The sequence below is a fragment of the Ascaphus truei genome, chromosome 8 (genome assembly GCF_040206685.1).
Source record: "Ascaphus truei isolate aAscTru1 chromosome 8, aAscTru1.hap1, whole genome shotgun sequence".
Classification (NCBI taxonomy): domain Eukaryota; kingdom Metazoa; phylum Chordata; class Amphibia; order Anura; family Ascaphidae; genus Ascaphus; species Ascaphus truei.
In genome coordinates this window covers 52,682,641-52,700,917 of record NC_134490.1, presented here as the reverse complement: position 1 = coordinate 52,700,917, position 18,277 = coordinate 52,682,641, and the positions used below count along the sequence as shown (strand labels likewise).

General features: G+C 44.4%; 1 protein-coding gene across 1 annotated transcript; it reads right to left on the bottom strand.

The window, feature by feature from the left end:
- Window positions 1-224: 224 nt before the first annotated feature.
- Window positions 225-17,754, bottom strand: LOC142500939 (pancreatic triacylglycerol lipase-like). Its single transcript, XM_075610209.1, has 10 exons — window positions 17,706-17,754; window positions 16,226-16,380; window positions 14,807-14,932; window positions 13,333-13,467; window positions 4,447-4,555; window positions 4,084-4,203; window positions 2,687-2,806; window positions 1,580-1,698; window positions 437-568; window positions 225-332 (listed from the first exon to the last, which is right to left on the bottom strand). The coding sequence occupies exons 1-9, from the start codon at window positions 17,752-17,754 to the stop codon at window positions 458-460; spliced, it is 1,044 nt and encodes a 347-aa protein (XP_075466324.1). The 3' UTR covers window positions 225-332; window positions 437-457.
- Between the last annotated feature and the right edge of the window lie 523 nt (window positions 17,755-18,277).

Below are 18,277 nucleotides of genomic sequence, written 5' to 3'. Positions count from 1 at the left end.
TATCAACATTAAAACACCGAAAGGCAATAGCGACAGATCATACAGTATGCTTCTCCAACCCTGTGATCCTTGAAAGGAAGTGAGAAGAAATAGCCTCAGCATTGCAGGGAATTGTGCACGTGTGTGATATCCTGCCAACTTACTATTTTTAATGCTGCAAGTAGCTAAGATAAAGGAAACATCACTGAAACATTTTCTACAACAGAAACAGACATACACCCACCAATAGCCTTTATTTATGCATTAAATACAGTCAGTTTCTGCAGATTTTATGCTAAACTCTGGTCTTCGCATTTATTTCATTGAAGTTTTTTGGCCACAAGTGTCTTTACCTGGAGAGAAAAACAGATTTGAAAACAAGTTTCAAAAAGAATAGGGATTTTGTTTTTAAAACAATCTTTTGCTATCGCAAGAAAATATAAACTGCGTGGTTTACCGGGTGTGCTTCAGTGCTGTACTATGGTGTGTTTAGATAAAACACTTGGCTGGCGGATGTTACTCCCCGGTAGGTATCAGCGAAGTGACCCATCTTAGGACATCCGGCACTGGGGCACGTTTTGCAGCCACCCTGTAGAATAACAGATTTAATGACATGGTGAGAAACAAGGTCTACCATGTATAGCAAATCACTTTGCGCACCATGGACCTTTTTTATACAGCAATTCATTACATGCTTCTCTATAATCAAATAACCATAGAGTTACCTAAGATAACATGTAAAACAGGATTGAAAAAAAGACAGAAGCAACATACAGTGAAAGATTAATGTATTTATTCAGTAAGCTGGAATGGAACTATACTCTTCTCCAGCACTTCACAGCACACCGAGATGCCACTTTACCTTTTGTTTCAACATTGCCCCTTATTCCCTCTAGAATGTAAGCTCTCAGGAGCAGGGCCCTTATTACCTTCTGTATCTGTTTGCACTTGTCTGTCCCTATTTGTATGTCATTCTGCTAATGTCATTGTTTTCACTCTGCACATCCCCCTCCCCCCACCGCCCCCCAGTCTGCCGTGTTGTGAAATATGTTGGCGCTTTACAAATAAACAATAATAATAATACTTAATATGGGCTAAAAGCATATGAGAAGAGGTAGCACAAACAATGGCGAGACAGAGGTGAAAGAAACTGGAAGAAGATCTAATGAGAAGAGGCGGGTTGGAGGGGATACACAGATGAGAAGAGGTGGGTTGGGGGATCCCACAGATGAGAAGAGGTGGATTGGGGGGATCCCATGGATGAGAAGAGGTGGGTTGGGTGAGATACCACAGATGAGAAGAGGGGGGTTGGAGGAAATCCCACAGATGAGGAGGTGGGTTGGAGGAGATCCCACGGATGAGAAGAGGCAGGTTGGGTAAGATCCCATGGATGAGAAGAGGTGGATTGGGTAAGATCCCACAGATGTGACCGCTGGCTAATTAAGGTTTTAACAAGTTGATTATTTATTTGCACCACATGCTTTTACATTTCTGCAACAAAGTAACACTAGCTCATTAACTCATTAAATAGACATTGTTGTAATACAATTAGTAGTAGCTGGTTCAAGGAACATGAAATCCCCATTAGGGAGACACTTACTGATTGATAGGTGCTGTAGTTTGAACAGGGGTAGCTTGTGAATATGCTTGAACTGGTAATGCTGTCCGTATAATATTTGACTGCCCGCATGTGGTTACAAATAAAAAAATTAACGACACCTGTAAAACAATTTATGGCATTGGCATCATTAATGATTAATGGAATTGGCATCATTTTCCAATTTCAAAATGCATAGCTGATTTTCTAAACTGCAGTGAAAATGGCAACCGGCCAGTAGTGCCATCTGCACCCTGACAAGACTCAACTAGAAACAGAGGCCAGTTGTTGGATACTGACAAGTATCAGTATTTGACCAATGTACAGTAAATGTAATTAAAAAAAATAATAGTAGAAAATGAAGGGCCAAAAAAATAAAGTAAAAAACTTTTGTTTATCATTTGCAGCTCTTCTAAAATGAATCACTAATGCTACGTTTTCAGGGTGATACTAGATTTCCCTGTAACAACAGCATAAACGTCATTGACGTATCGTAGGATGCTGAGCACACTCCATTAAAAGAGGAGCATGAGGGTAAGAAGAGATTCCATTTCTTCAACAAAGAGGACATACAGTATGTTAGTCGGGTTTGAGTGGAATTAGACATTTGGCACAGCTGTTTTGCCGCGACCAAGTAGGCGCTGGCATTTGGCCACCAAGGGACCTTTCACCACAGCCCCCCGCCACTGAACACTCAGCCGCTGGCCATTTTGCCAATAACGCAAATACATTAAGGGGTTTTAGCGGTTAGGTTAGGGTCTTAAGCATAGAGGTTTAAGTGTAAGGGGTTAGGTTTTTAGGGTAGGGAATTAGGGTAGGGGTACAGGGGTTTTGGGGTTTAGGATAAGGGCTTAGGGTAAGATGTTAAGGTTTATAGGGTATGGGGTAGCATTAGTATTAGGGGTTAAGATTAGGGGGTTTTAGGGTAAGGTTAGGGGCTCACCTTGGCGTCAAAACGGCCAGCGGAGAGATGTCCCCGTCTCGAGGTGAGAGGCGGCTAAATGCCAGTAGTGACTTGGTCGCGGCAAAATGGTCTAGACCGAGGTTTAAGTATCAACTAACTTCAAGCTATTGTTTTATATTAGCCCCCTACTAGAATCATGTATTTACCATTCCAAATATCTTCAACGTTCACATTTGGAATTTCTATGTTCTGTGGACATCCTGGCATATGAACGCCCCCGTTTGGAAAGAAATCCAGATGACCGCTGACCTGGCTCAGTCCAAATCCTGAAATATAAATGTTTTATGTTGCAATAAAAAAAAAGTAATAATACAAAGTTACATATTGTAGTGGAATATTTAAAGGCTTTTCTATATACAGGCATACACCGGTTTAAGGACACTCACTTTAAGTACACTTGCGAGTAAGGACATATCGCCCAATAGGCAAACGGCAGCTCGCACATGCGCCTGTCAGCACGTCCTGGACAGCAATACCGGCTCCCTACCTGTACCGAAGCTGTGCGCAAGCGGGGAGACTATAGAGTCTGTTACAAATGAGTTATTTACATCAGTTACGCACGCATGACGATTGCAGCACAGTACAAGCATCGATAAGTGGAAAAAAGGTAGTGCTTCACTTTGAGAAAATTTTCGCTTTATATACATGCTCTGGACCCATTGCGTACATTAATGCGGGGTATGCCTGTATCATTTTTGGACATGTTCCCTTCCTACTATGCTCTATGCATTTGAGGTATTAGAAGCTATGGTAAAAGGATTTTTTTAGACATAGAATTAGGGTACATTTGTTGTAGATCGTGATGCCTTTTAATGCACCAAAGTGAATGTTTTCTGTAGATTAGTGTTTTTTTTAATAGTTCTTAATAAAAACTGTATAGCAGACAACTGCTTTAAATTTGCTTTTAAAAAGGAGGCAAATCTGAGGGCGAGATTCTCTAAACTACTAGATTGACGTTCCGGAAATGTAAGCCCCAATGAAGTCGCACATAACCTCTCACAGTTCTACCACCGCACACTCCCAGCTACTGCTTCCCCAACACCAACTCCTTCACACATTACCTGCTCTCACAGCTCTACCTCACCACACTCCACTTACTGCTTCATCAACGCCAACTCCCTCACACATTACCTGCTTTCACAGCTCTACCTCCACATAATCCCATTTACTGCTTCCTCAACGACAACTCCTTCACACATTACCTGCTCTCGCTACTCCACCGCCGGACAATTCCATGTACTTCTTCCCCAACACCAACTCATTCAAATAACAAACAGCCTTCCGAAAACACACCTAGCGTCTTATCCCCTTGTATCTTATGTTTCCACTTACCTGTCCTTTTAGATTGTAAGATCCTTTGAGCAGGGCCCTCTTTACCTACTGTAACAATTTATGTGAATGTTTGATATTTTAATGTTTTCATCCTCACACCTTATTGTACTGCTCTACGGAATATGTTGGTGTGTTATAAAGAAATAATAACAATAGGGTTCATTGTCTGCAACAGTAGGGTAGTTCTGCACTAAAAAAAAAACATACACACCCAAACTAGGAATCAGAGGACCAGAGTCAGTGTGGATGACGTCTACAAGACCAGCATCGGACTTATCCAGTCTGACCTCTGTTGGGGTGTATTGGAAGTAAGGTTCAGCTGGATCAAGACCTTATGATTAAAAAATAAAAAGAGACATTAATTGAACGGACAAACCCTATTCTGTTGAGCAGGAAAGAGAATAATGTTTTCAAATCTATAGTCTGTGGCCAGTCTAGCATTACATAATAATAATAATAATAATAATAATAAAAAAAATAATAATAATAATAGCATGTTCTTTTGGTTATTTGTGTAATGAAGAGGTCCTTTCTGCCAAACAAACATACTCCTTCCCAAAGTCTCCCTGCTCACCGGTTATCCTGGAGATGCCTGGCTTCCTCTTCCCTGCCTCTCCTGCAGCGTGTGCGCCCAGGCTGTGGCCAATCAAATGGACATTGGAAGGAGCATAGCCAAAATTTTTCTAATGATAGAAAAACTGCATTAAAATGTAGTAGTAGTTACTGTAGCAAAGATTGCAATTGAAGGAATTATAAGGGGGAGAAGTATCAGTTCAAACACCCTTTTCTACAGTATATGCAGCTGATTCAAATATAAGAAATGTATTAATCCAGTTTCCTACAATTTGCTATTTGATTCAGATTATTATCTTGGAAATTTTACCCGTCTCAAACCTGACTTTTTTTTTTTTTTTCAACTTAAGTTTTTATTGGAAGATACATGTGCAAACATTGTGTCACAGCCCAATATGTCATTTCCAATTATTAGGCAAGTACATTTATGAACAGTACGAACGCACATCTACATACAAAGACACAGATACAAATACGACAGGACTAACAAGACGAGGGGACTGGGGTGGAGGGAGGAGGGGGGGAGGAGGGGGGGAAGAGGGAGGGGGGGGAGAGAGTGATTCCGTCTACTTTGACCATCTTTGACCACATCGGAATGGCGACCCGTATTTTGCTGACTGTAGTCGGACCTTCTCTTGTGTCCCATTTCCTTGCCTAAACTCATGGGGCTCACGCTAACCGTAAGTCTCTATGTCCCGTTACTTATCTGACCTTCAAAGGAGAACGCACCTGTATATATTAGTGCAATATCGTGGTGGCATCCACCCCCGGGATATCTACCTGGGCCAACCACGGTGCCCAGACTTTTAGGTAATTTGTGCCGGAGTCATTAACCAAACTTGTTAATTATTCCATCCTGCAGACATGCCAAATCCTATTTCTGATCTTCGGGATAATTGGTATATCTTGCTGCTTCCATAATGCTGCGATCTCGCATCTCGTGGCTGTAGCAAAATGCGAGATCAATTTATGCGCTGCATTCGACATACCCTGGATCCATCTGCCCAGTATGAACACCCATGGGTCCAGGGGGATCTCCAAACTGAGAATCCGTTGAATCCAATCTCTAATCTGTTCCCAAATAGGGACCACTCTTGGGCAAGACCACAGCATGTGTCGCAGATCCGCTGCATCCCCACATTGTTTAGGACAGAGAGGGGAGTAGCCTCTCACAAATGTAGCTAATCGGGTTGGGGTGTAATACCACCGCATCAGGACTTTATATGCGTTCTCCTTTAATGTGGTACAGATTGAACTTTTAGCGGCTGCCTGAATAATTCTGTCCCATTCCTCGTCCTCTAGTGTCACCCCTAAGTCCTCTTCCCAGCGTCTCATGTAGCACAGTCTGTCATCGTTGGGCTTCGTCGGGCAAATTACTTCCCTGTACAATCTAGAAGTAAGTCCCCTTGTGTCCATATCTCTGGAACACAGCTGCTCAAAATTTGTACGTGCCGGCCTAATTGGTGTTTTATTGTAGAAATCCCTGATCTGGAGGTATCTAAAGAATTTGCTTTTTGGGATATTTTTAGAGGATTTAATTTGATCAAAGGATTGTATAGTCGTGATGCCCTCCAGATCTTTAAAACGGGTTATCCCCCTTTGGGTCCAAATCAAGAAGTTTTTGCTAATCAGGCCTGGAGCGAAGTCTGGATTGCCCACAATTGGTGTCATTAATGACGTTCTGGTAGTCAGCTGACAACGAAATTTCATGGCCTCCCAAACTTTTAACGAGTTGACCATGGACTGCAACGGTATTTCCATCTTGCGTACCCCTCTTTTGGGTAGCCAGATTAAGTTTCGGATTTCAATTGGTGCACAGCATTTCCTCTCCAACTCTACCCATCTCCGTAAACTTGGGTCAGTGGGCCATTGGAGAATCTGCCCTAATTGGGCTGCTTTATAATAAGCCTGCAAGCAAGGCACCGCTAGCCCTCCTCTTATGGTGGGACGTTTTAATATTCCCTTGGAAATTCTTGCGCTTTTCTTATTCCAAATACATTTCATTATTTGAGATTGTAGGGAGCGGATGTCCGCCTGTACCAACGGGACCGGGAGACTCTGGAAAAGATATAACATCCTTGGGAGGAGGTTCATTTCTGTGTATCCTCCCAATCCAGGAAATACTCCCTTTCATCCAGGTCCTGAGATCCTCCCCCAAAGTCTTTATTACCCTGGGAAAGTTAGCCTTATATAATGTTTTGTAATCCCTTGTGAGATAAACCCCTAAATATTTGATAGCGGAGGGTTGCCATTTGAAATTAAAATTGAGGTCAATCAGCTTTTCAGTTTCTTTTGGGAGGTTGATATTGAGGGCTTCCGATTTAGACTGATTGATCTTAAACCCCGAGATTTGATTGAATTTACCAAGGATATTGAATAGATTTGGGAGAGACGTGAGAGGTTTGGCTAGCGTAAGAATAACATCGTCCGCGTATAAGGCGGCCTTGTGCGTTTGGTCCCCTATTGGGATCCCAGATATATCCAGATTATTTCTGATGTGCCCTGCTAAGGGTTCTATGCATAAGGCGAACAGCAAGGGCGACAGCGGGCACCCCTGCCTCGTGCCGCTATACAGCGCTAGTATGGCCTGCAGGAGGCGTCCCTCAAAGCCAAATGCTCTCAGTGTTTCTGTTAGGTAGGGCCAATCTATCCTATCGAAGGCTTTTTCAGCGTCTAGACTTAACACCATGGATTGTATGTTTTTCTTTTGGGCCAGATCAATGAGGTCAATAATTCTCCTGGTGTTATCTGCCGCCTGCCTGCCTCCGATAAACCCTACCTGATCCGTGTGGATTAACCCAGGAAGAACTCTACCCACCCTGTTGGCTATGAGTTTAGAGTATATTTTGATGTCCGAGTTGATCAGTGAAATGTGCCGGTAGCTCTTACAGTCTGCTGGGTCCTTTCCGGGTTTGTGGATCACAGAAATAGAGGCTTGGAGCATTTGTGCTGGGAATGAGGCCCCTGCCAGAATTTCATTGAATAACTTTAACAAATGGGGGGCTAATATTTTAATATATTTCTTGTAATATAAGTTTGAAAAGCCATCAGGGCCCGGGGCTTTAGCAGGTTTTAGCGCCTTTATGACCCCAGAGAGCTCCTCCATCGTGAAATCCGACTGGAGTGCCTCCCTGTTACTTCTCTCCAAAGTTGGAAGATTTGCTTCCCTAAGGAAGATCTTTAACGACTCCCTTGTTTTCAGATTATGGGCCACCTTATCTCCATTGTATAGAGTTTCGTAATATTTCTTGAACTCTTCTACAATTTTCCCAGGAATGGAGGTAAGGTCCCCCTTGTGGTTGCGGATTGCGTGAATGTGATAATTTGGAAGCCTATTTTTTAGCTTATTGGCAAGTAGTGTGTCAGGCTTGTTTGCTTTTTCATAAAATTTCCATTGAGACCAGGCCAATTCCTTCTCAGCCTGGGCGGAAAGGAGGAGGTTAATACTGGTTTTAGTGTCTAATACTTGACTCAGCGTGTGGGCACTATGGTTTACTTTGTGAAGGGAGGAAAGCTCCGCTAGTTGCATTTCTAGCTTCTGGATTTTTTCCTCTCTCTCTCTTTTCCTTTTAGCAGCCAGATTCATTATGACCCCCCTGAGGGAAGCCTTATGAGCCTCCCACAGCGTGGAGTGTGTTGCCACACTCCCCTCATTCTCCTCAAAGTATTGTTTGAGCTTTTCCCCGATTTCCGCCTGAAGGGCTGGAATCTTCAGCAATAACTCATTTAATTTCCAGTTCGCTCTAGGTCTGTCTAGTGGGAATAGTGTGCACCGCAGCTCTATAGATGCGTGGTCAGACCATGAAATATCATGGATCCTGCTATAGGTGTTGTGTGGGTGTGAGTAAAATGTAAACTCCTTCACTCCCTGGTGTTGTTCCCTCCATATGTCGAGTAGTTGGCAGTCCCTTAAGCCTTTTTTAATTGTTAGTACGTCGGGTCTGTGTGATCTATTAGTAGTCGAGCATCTGTCAAGGTCCTCATGCAGGGCCCTATTCAGGTCCCCTGCTACGATAATACTGCCTCTGGCCACTTTACTAAGTTTCCAGAAGAATATATTGAAGAAAGCTGAGGCCTTATCATTAGGGGCATATATAGTTGCCAGAGTGACCGGGAAACCTTGTATTGTACCCCTTACTATGAGGAACCTCCCGTCTCGGTCCGTAAATATCTTGTCGGTCACAAAAGGGATACGCTTGTGAATCAAAATGGCCACCCCTCGTTTTTTTAACTTTCGCGGAGGACAGAAGGTGTGTCGTGTAATCTCTATCAAGGTATTTGGGACAATTGCCCTGTGAGAAATGTGTTTCTTGCAGGAATAAAATCTCTGCCCCTTTACGTTTATAGTCACGGAATGCGACTCTTCGCTTCACCGGGCTGTTAAACCCCTTAACGTTGTGGGAAATTAACCTGAGTTCCTTACTCATTGATGCGTGTAGGTCGACGTGTCTGCCAGTAACTTTTCTTGTCTCGGGTGGCTGGGCCGGGTCTAAAGCCTCTTCCTTGCTTTTTACCGATGCACCTCACTCTCTCACCTACGGAGACACAGGAGGGTATACACACACAAGGGAACACCGGGGGACACAAAAACAAAAACAACACACAGCATATTTTATCACATGGTGACTCTCGCCGTCTCAGCGAGGAAGTCTTCCTGCCGAGGACCTCGCCTTTGGGTGCCCGAACTCCCCTCCTGCCATCCGGGGGTAACTTGGGGGTGTTGCCGGCATCCCCCAGAGTCTTGTCCCAAAGTACTTCACTAGGGTCTTCGAGAACTCCCCTCCTGCTCCCTAGTGCGCGGCCCATGCGGAAGTTGAAGCAGGTCGCCTCCCCTCCTCCCCGCCTCGCTAAACACCATTGTATCATATTGAAACCTAACTCAAAACTTGCTGCCAATGCCCCCCTCCAACCATTAAAAGCCCCTTTTCCCTTGCACTCTCCTCCCCCTTTCATCTTCCTGATGTTGCAGAAACCCTAGTCACTCTCACTGCTATAATTTTCTGTCCATTTTCCATCTGTCTACCCTCTCTCTTACTGCTTCTGCCATCTGACTTTTTTCTCTCTCTGTGTGACCTTCTTTCCTTCCCCTGCTCCCTTCCTACCTGCACCTGCCCCTCTAATCACCTACTCTCCCCACCTCTTTATTCTCCACTCACTAACATTATCCCTCCATTCCTTCTGTCATCCATCATCACTTCCTTCTTTCTCACTTCTACCAGTATCCACTCACCCCTCCATCTATTCTCCGTCCCATACCAGCCATCCTATTGCCAAACCTGCTCCTGACTCCCCTCACTTCATATTCCTCTTCTCTCTCACTTACTTGCCTATATCACTCCCCTTTCCTGCCTCTTGCTTTTACCTCACCTCCTCTCCCTTCCACTCTGTTAACTTCCTTCCCTTTAGCCCTCTCTACCCAAGCCCCTCCTAACCTTCTTGATCTTCTTTTCCTCTGCTCTATCTTCTTGCCAGACCGTCTGCCTACTCTGTACCCTGTGTGACCCTGCCCTCCGTAACTGGCCGCCACTACCGCTATAGTCTGTGGCCGGCTTCCTGACTTTAAACCGTTCAAATGTCCCGCTTCCGCTTTGTGCGGTGTCTTCTCTTCGTCGGTGGGGCCTCTCCGGCACCTCCCAGCCACCTCGCGGGGCCTCCGGCCAGCTTCTATTCCGACGGTGACGTCATTTGTCCGCGTCGCTGGGGACTGGGTCTCTGCCCCCTCCAAGATGGCGCCGCTCCTTCCGGATCCTTACTATGACGCGCTTCCGGGCGGCCGCCATTTTGGATTTCGCATTTCAGCCATGCGGATGTGTGGGTGCTTGCTCCTGCTTCCCGCTCTCCGCTCCCTTCTGGGTCCTGCGCCTCATCGTGGATTCCCGCCAGCATGGGGATCATCGCCATCTTGAGCGTGGGGATGCCACCACGAGGAAGGTAGGCCAAAAGTTTATACATTGTTTTTGCAGCTGTATCGTCCGGTGACTCTTGTGGAACGCTTCCGAGGGTCTTTAAATACTGCGATATGTGTTTCAGAGCTCCGCTTTCAGGGGGTGAGGGTTTGTTTGGGGGGCTACCCCGGTGGGGTCGGGGGGTACTTTCTCTGGCAGTTCAACTGGCTTTTCCAACTAAAGCCATAACTTTAACTTGGTAGTGTATTTCTTTTATTATTTGTGTATTATGCCTCCTCCGTGGCCCTCTTCTCCCTGGGGGACCTCGGACGCTGCTCCCACGTGGGCTCCGGGAGTTGGCTGGCAGGCTCCCCGGCTGCCGGGGCTTCTCCCAAGCCTAGTTTGTGCAGAAAGGCTTGCCCTTCCTCTGCCTCCCTCAGCGTGTACGCTTTCCCGCCTCTGACTACCTGCAGACCGAAGGGGAAGGTCCACCTGTACCTTACCCCCTTGTCTCTCAGGATTTTTGTTATTGGCACCAAGGTTCTGCGGTGGGCCAGCGTTGCGGGGGATAGGTCCTGAAAGATGGACATCCTCGTGCCCTCATGTTCCACTACCGGTAGTGGCCTGGTCTTATGTATAACGGCCTCCTTTGTACGATAGTGGTGCAACCGTAGCACAATATCTCTGGGCTGTTCATTTAGGAGCGGTTTGGCTCTTAGGGCTCTGTGGCACCTATCCATTACCAGGCGATCCTTGGGGACCTCAGGGAGCAGCGCTGTCAGCCATTGTGAGATGAACTCATCACAGTCCAGGACAGTTTCGGGGACCCCTCTGATCCGGAGGTTATTGCGCCTGTCCCTATTCTCTGTGTCTTCCTGGCGCTCCCGCAATTCGTTTATTTGCTCTTGCAGGCCTGTGTACCTCCTGTCCTGCTTCTTGTACGCTTTAATCAATTGGTCCATCTTAGTTTACAGGGTGTTTGTCCGTTCCCCCAGGCCTGACACCTCTCTCTTCAGGTCTTTGATCTCAGCCTGGAATAGGGTTTTGAGGTTGTTCCAGAGCTTATCTATATCGCACTGTCTCACCGGCCTCTGTGTCAAGTTGTCCCGCTCCTCTCCTTCGTCGTCCGGCTCCGTCTCTGAGGCTGCATTTGAATGTGGCGCCATTTCCCCTCCCGCTCCACTCGTCCCTGCCCGCCCGAAATATTCCGGCAATACCTTTTTTTGGTTGCTTTGGGGGCTTTTCTGGACATCCTGCGCTCGTTGGTGAATGCATATCAGAGACTGTTTGGTATTTGGTAGGTTTATTAGGTTTCAGCTTGCTTTGTTTCTTAAGCGAGGCACGGAGCTCCTAATCTATGCGACCATGCTCCTTGCCCTCGCGCATGCGCCTCCCAAACCTGACTTTTTAATGATGCACACTAATAGGAAAGTCCGTTATAGTATGCGTGTTACAATTTGTGTAACTTTTATTAATGCATTCCTTGAATCTTAAAATGATGCTAATGGAGCAAAGTTGCTACATTTCTCCTAATCTACTTAATAATGCAGCAATCCACTCTACTTGCTGGAATATATATTTACTATTGTGGATTCCATTTGTTCCTGTCAGTATTGATGCAAATTATTTGGAGTCTTGTACTCTGGAGATATCATTTTATAAACATTTATAAAACGGGAATTGCAAATTCTCACATTATGCAAACAGAAGCAAACCCGATTGTCAAATCATAAACAGGTGAACTGAAAACACAGCAAAAATAACATGTTAGATAATTGCATTGCTGTAAAAACAAGGAACCGTTACATTTATTCATACAAAACAAATCGGGCAAGAGGAAATGCCCCTTAAAGGAGCAATACAATCCAGTGATTGTATCCCCCAAATGTTTTATTTTAACATAGGATTGAAGCAGGGGGTCTCGGAGCTGAAACATAGGTTTTGCGGGGCCCAAGCTGGCACGCTGGCAGTGGGGCCACCCTGGTAAAAAAAAAAGGGGGGGACTTACCTAGACCAGCAGCCCTCTTCCAGCAGCGCCGGTGTCATGATCTCACATTGACGTGGCAATGGGACATCACAGCATCATGTGATATCACATTGCCACGGCGAAGCAACGTCATACTGTATGACGCTGTGTTGTAACGTTGACATGGCAATGCGACACTGCAGGAGGCAACCCGCTGCAGAGAAGAAGCATCTTCCACACACAATCCCCCCACACCCACTACTGTCGGTCCGGGGGCCCCCGCATTCCTCCAGCTCCCCCCTCCAATTGGGGGAAAGGTGAATCCCGGCACTGATGGGAGGGAGAGGAGGTAGAGGAGGGAGCGGGGGGCCCAAAGTGTCCGTCGTGCTCGCCTTGTCCTAAGGATGGCCTTGCGGGGACCCCCTACTTCCAGAGATACAAACCTCTGAAGGGAGTGCCAGTATCCCTCTGCTTTTTAAAGCTCCCGCATCACATGGGCCAATAGGAAGATGCACTGATGATGTCACGGCTTGCTATTGGCCCGCAGGGCTTTGGAGCTTTGAAAAGCGGCCATTACATGAACCCTGCTAGCCGAGCAGAGCGGCTACCAGCGCCTACTACAGACGTTTGCATCTCCAGAAGCAGGGGGTCCACAGAGCTGAAATTAATGGGGGTTCAGCTCCAGATTGTTGGTAAGTTGGCAAAATGGGCACACTTTTTTACCAAATCCTCCTCATTCACTAACTGTGGCAAAAAGGGTTCTCCTATCTCTAGAGACAGCACCACAATGTAAACACTGTTTTAGAACTCTTGCTCTTGTAAGTAGCCAGTGGTCAGAAAAAAATTTGCTGTAAAAAGCCAGCAAGAAGAGCCCCTGCCGCGCACTCATGCACCAGGGTTCAGGCCTATCAATGCATATTCTCTGCAGCAGGCTGCAGGTCTCCCAGGCTGCAGTGTGATTAAGAAGTGTTCATAGTCATGGCTCAGATTCATAGGAAACACAAAAGCGGGGACTATTTCTAGAATGTTATTTTACCGAAAGAATGTCTACAAAATAGGCCACTTCTGCTCCCACGACACGGACATTGTTTGCAGCTTGTGTAAACTGGGTGCGAGATCCACCACTCCAGTCCACAGCGATACAATTGACATCTTCCACTTTGAGCAAAACCTGGGAGAACACAGAAAGATTAAATATTGTGGTGTTTAAGGTTGCACTAACTGATAAGGTCAATACAATCTCTGCCAGGGAGGTCGGCTATGCATCACAACCTTCTTTGGCAGTGAAAAGGTTAAAGGATCAATGACTATTATAGGATAAACTTATTATAGCAAAAAACAGCAGCATTTTTTAGCCCAATATATATGTATATGAATATATACAGTGTTCGACAAACCTACTGTCGCGGCCGAGTTTATTCTTACCTTTACCCGGTCTCGGCCGCGACAGTAACCGGGCGCACGCCGGGTTGTCCCGTGCGCGCGCCGAAGCCTCGGAGGAGCAGTCCTCCGATCGGGGCTTCCCTCTCTCCTCTCCGGGTCCGCGGGGTCCCCCGGAACCCCCCACCGCTGTCCCCCACATCGTGGGACACCAGGGCTCCCTCGGGGAGCCCTGGGCACGCGTGCATGGGGCGCAGGCACCCGATGAAGCGTGACCGCGCACACGCCGAGGGGATTTGGCTAGCAAGCCGGGACATCTCCCGGCTTGCGGAACTAGCCAGCTAGCAATAAAACGTGTCGCCAGTGTATACATTTGCACGCCCCCCGGGCGAGTGGATTTAACAACCTGGCGAGCTGATATTGGCCCAAGCAGCACACATGTGGTACTAGGTGGCGAGTAGATTTTTTGTTTGGCGAGTAGATTTTTTGGTGATTTGTCGACCACTGAATATATATATATATACTGTAAATATATATTCAAAGTGACAAATGAAGCTGATATAGACATTTCCACTAACTATATACTGTAGAGCAATATCCACAGGAAATCGAGCTTCTTATTCGCATACTGTAGGGCATTCACATACTATAGAGAATATATATGTTCTTAGTAGCACATAGTAAGCTTTAGGTATGTTAGGAACCTATAGACCAGGGGTGGCCAAAGCCAGTCCTCAAGGGCTACCAACCGGTCATGTTTTCAGGATATCCCTGCTTCAGCACAAGTGGTGCAGTCTTCGAGCCGGGAAGCAGGGATATCCTGAAAATCTGACCTGTTGGTAGCCCTTGAGGACTGGCGTTGGCTACCCCTGATTTATTAAATATATTAATATAATAACATAAAATGTGTCATCTAGTACAAGGGTAGTCACCCCCGCTATAGATTCTTCATCAGCAAAGACATTTAGGGACCTACAGTATATAAAATATATTGTGCTGTTACTTTTCTTGAGTCAGGTTCCTTTGACTATATCAGTGTGTGAGCGTCTCTGGCAGTTAAGATGTTTATGAAACCTCCAACACATTTCTAAACTTTATAGGGGGGGGGGGGGAGATCACGTTCTTCATACCTTGCACATGTCTGTCACCCAGACCTCCTCACCACTGTTGATAAAACCATGAATAACGAAGCGTGTCTTTCTGCTGGTACGGAAATAGGATGAGGAGATAGTGGATGGAGTTATGGCACTAATCACCTGTTGGAAAAGGAGCAGAATTAAAGGGACAGTCCCAAAATGATGTCTCTTAACTATGTTTTCTTACCAGAAGGGGGTCATTAAAAAGAAGCGGTACAGTTGTTAAAGCAGCAGTCCAAACTGCCAATAAAAAAAAATTATTCAAACTTTAATAGCTGCAACAATACAATCTACACACTGACAAATAATAAGCTAAATTGCTGATCGATCCGTTCTCCTGTAATCGATTAGTGAAGATTTGGCTCAGGCGTTCACTAAATGCAGCAGAACAGGACCAAAGATGCAAAGTTCTGTGGGGAAGATCATATGACCAGGCAGTCACTTGATACAATTGGTGCACTGCTAGAGAGAGGGCAGGGTCAAAAAGGGGTGTGCCAGAGCCTGTTTCAGAGGAGGAGGAAGATGTGACTTTGTAAATGGTTGCTATAGAGACAAAAATGCGTCTTACATTATAATACATTAAAAATGTAATTCACAGTTGTTTAAAAAAAATGCTAGAAGTATTTTCTCATAGTACAGAACTGATTTATTTAAAAAAAAAAAAAAAAACACCTGTAGCATATTGCTTGGTCGGAAATGAAAATGAAAGATCCGGTGCGACAGCAAACAGCCAAATGACGTCAAATCCACAGTTGAATGCAGTAGCTTTATTGGTATGGACACACACAGGTAAAAACAGCAGGCTGCAGCACAACATATTGCTTGGTCAGCAGCATTAAAATAACAGTTTTCTTAAAGTTTGTAGCCATTAAGGTTATATGTAACGGTTTGGGGACAAGAATTCATATAACTCATCAAAAGCAACAGGTCACTTTATAATAAGATCAGTAGAATCAACCTCAAAAAACTTGGCTGGAATTTAACAATTCTATACTAATTGAGAACCCCAAAGTATCTCCCCCAAAAATGCATGGAACAGATTTTTACGGCTATCTCTGGTGGCAATTGCAGAAAACTTTTTAATAAAGTATCTTACATTTGATGTGAAAAGGAGGGATTTATCTCAGCCATTCAGAATATTTTATGCAGATCAGGAGTGAAAGATAACAGGCTTGTTATGTGTCATGGTTCAGTCCTCACTAACTCACCCTGTGGGTTCATGAAACCGCCCAACGCCAGTACAGACACAGCACTTTGGCACACGAGTGCTATGAGATAAATATTTCAAATTCAATGAATTATCAATATTGTTTTTATACCGATCCACAGCTCCAATGATATAATGAATGATAGCCAAGCAGATACATGTAACATATAATTAGCTTATTTTGCATTGCTTTGTACGACTCTCACCTGGAAGCTGTTCTGATTGCTTCTGGTGTAAAGCAGGAAACGCGTGTTAATCTTCTCTGGTGTCCATGGTAATTTTGCAATGGGCCTTTCTATGGTACCAGACCATGGCTTGACATCTGAAAAGCAGCCAATTCTGCTGTAGCAAACCTCTCCTCCTATAAAACAAATCATGGTGTTGGAATTGTCCTAAGTGACTGGCGGTTGCAGTGTACTGGATGGCATCTGTAATACTTATTCAATATGGTGCCCTGAACAGACTATGACAGATTTAACCTTTCTACTTATGAACCGCATTTACTCGCATACAATTTACATTGATAAATATGATAAATAATGGGATCTTTTTGTGGCCCTGTGACAGGGTGAAGTCAGGTACTAATAGTTATACCTGGGAAACATAAATCTGAGTCCTTTATCCAGCACTCAGAAGGTTAATCCAGGAAGAATGGTTGGGCTATCAGGAAGTAAGCAGAGACAGCTGACAACCCCCTTTCATAAGGAATGTAATGCTTGTGGAAGGTGGCTGTCTCAGACAGCAGAGCTGTCCTATGCAAGCTGCTAGCCAGATGGATTTCCAACCCTCTCTCTAAAACACAGTAAAAACTTTAATATTGTTTCCTGACTGTTGTGTTATATACTAAAAGGTTGGGAACTGGAGATAGCCAGCCAGCCTGATAGATAGGGCTTGGATTGTTAGTAAGTTCTCCCAAGGTGAAGTAGGTGTTATTTTGCTGCAATGTTTCCTGTGGATGTTGTATTGCCTTAAAGGGACAGTGTGCCCAAATGTTTAGTTCTGCTGTGGAGAAATAAAACCACTTAACATTTGCTTTAACCTGAAACTACACGTGTGGACTATTGTCTGACCTCGCCTACAGGCCGTCCTGCCACAGGCCCTCTAGATTTATGTTAAAGACACTTATTAGTCATTTGTCATTGGTTAGCATCTAATTTTTTGTAGCTGTATCAATATGGAAACGGAGCTTCTACCTCTAGTTATTTTATTCTCGAATCAGAAATTAATTTGACACCCTTCCATCATAATGAATACTCGCTCAACACCTTGTCTATTCATTTTACAGAAGGGTACCTGTTCTCCACAAGATATCAGTTGTGAGTATTATGAGTTGAAGACACAACCTCTTAATCATTGTATGGCTCTGCATCGTGATGTTGCCAGCTCTGGCAGCAGATATACAATATATGTTTGGATTTAGCTTTCTTTTTAGCTAATTCTTTGTTTAGCACAGTGACTGTTCTATGGCCTTTGCAATGCACGCGGATGCTGCTGGAAAGTTAAATGCCTTATAAATTATAATTAAAGAAACAAACAAAAACACAAACTAAGTGCATATAAACATATAGAGTATTGTGCATTCTGGTAACACTATGAGACAGTAGAATATTACATAAAAGGAGACCATATCAAAAACAGAGTTGGGGGACTTTTTTTTTTTATAAAACACATTAATGAATACTTTACCCTTTACAGCTCCCAGGAAAAAGAGACCCACAGTCCAGATTACCAACATCTACGGAGAAGCAAAAAAGAATTCAATAGCTAATGTTTCTAAAAGTCATTCCTGTTGCTATTTCAGTGTTATATCCAGTGACAATGAAACATTTTAAAACAACCCATTTATAAATCAGGTGAATTCTGTCCATACAATAAACTTTAGAAATGGCACACCGTGCATAAGAAAAAAGCAGCGGAAAGTTGTTGTCTTTAAATTGGGCCCTGTGTCCCAAAATGTTAAAAAAAAAATGCATTCTTTAAAACTCTGCCCAATCAATCAAAATTGCAAGAACAAAAACCCAGAACCTCCCATATACAGTACTGAGAACAATCAGACATGTTTTCATTCACACAGCCATTGATCATAGCCATCTTCAAATTACAGTACTTTGAAAACGAACCATTTATGCAATTAACATTTTAAAAACATTTGTATTTTGAGTTGCAACATTTTGTTTGATGACATTACAACCTTACTTCTATTATTAATATTTGAGGTCTCTTATGTCGGGATACGTTGGAATTCATATCCTTGTGTT

What these genes read in the sequence shown, in the direction of transcription:
- LOC142500939 (XM_075610209.1), bottom strand. Translation starts at nt 17,754, where the DNA reads ATGTTGGTAATCTGGACTGTGGGTCTCTTTTTCCTGGGAGCTGTAAAG. An exon ending in TTTCCTGGGAGCTGTAAAGG is followed by an intron (nt 16,381 to 17,705) that starts GTAAAGTATTCA and finishes TTTGTTTTATAG; the next exon opens with GAGGAGAGGTTTGCTACAGC. An exon ending in GGGTGACAGACATGTGCAAG is followed by an intron (nt 13,468 to 14,806) that starts GTATGAAGAACG and finishes GTGTTCTCCCAG; the next exon opens with GTTTTGCTCAAAGTGGAAGA.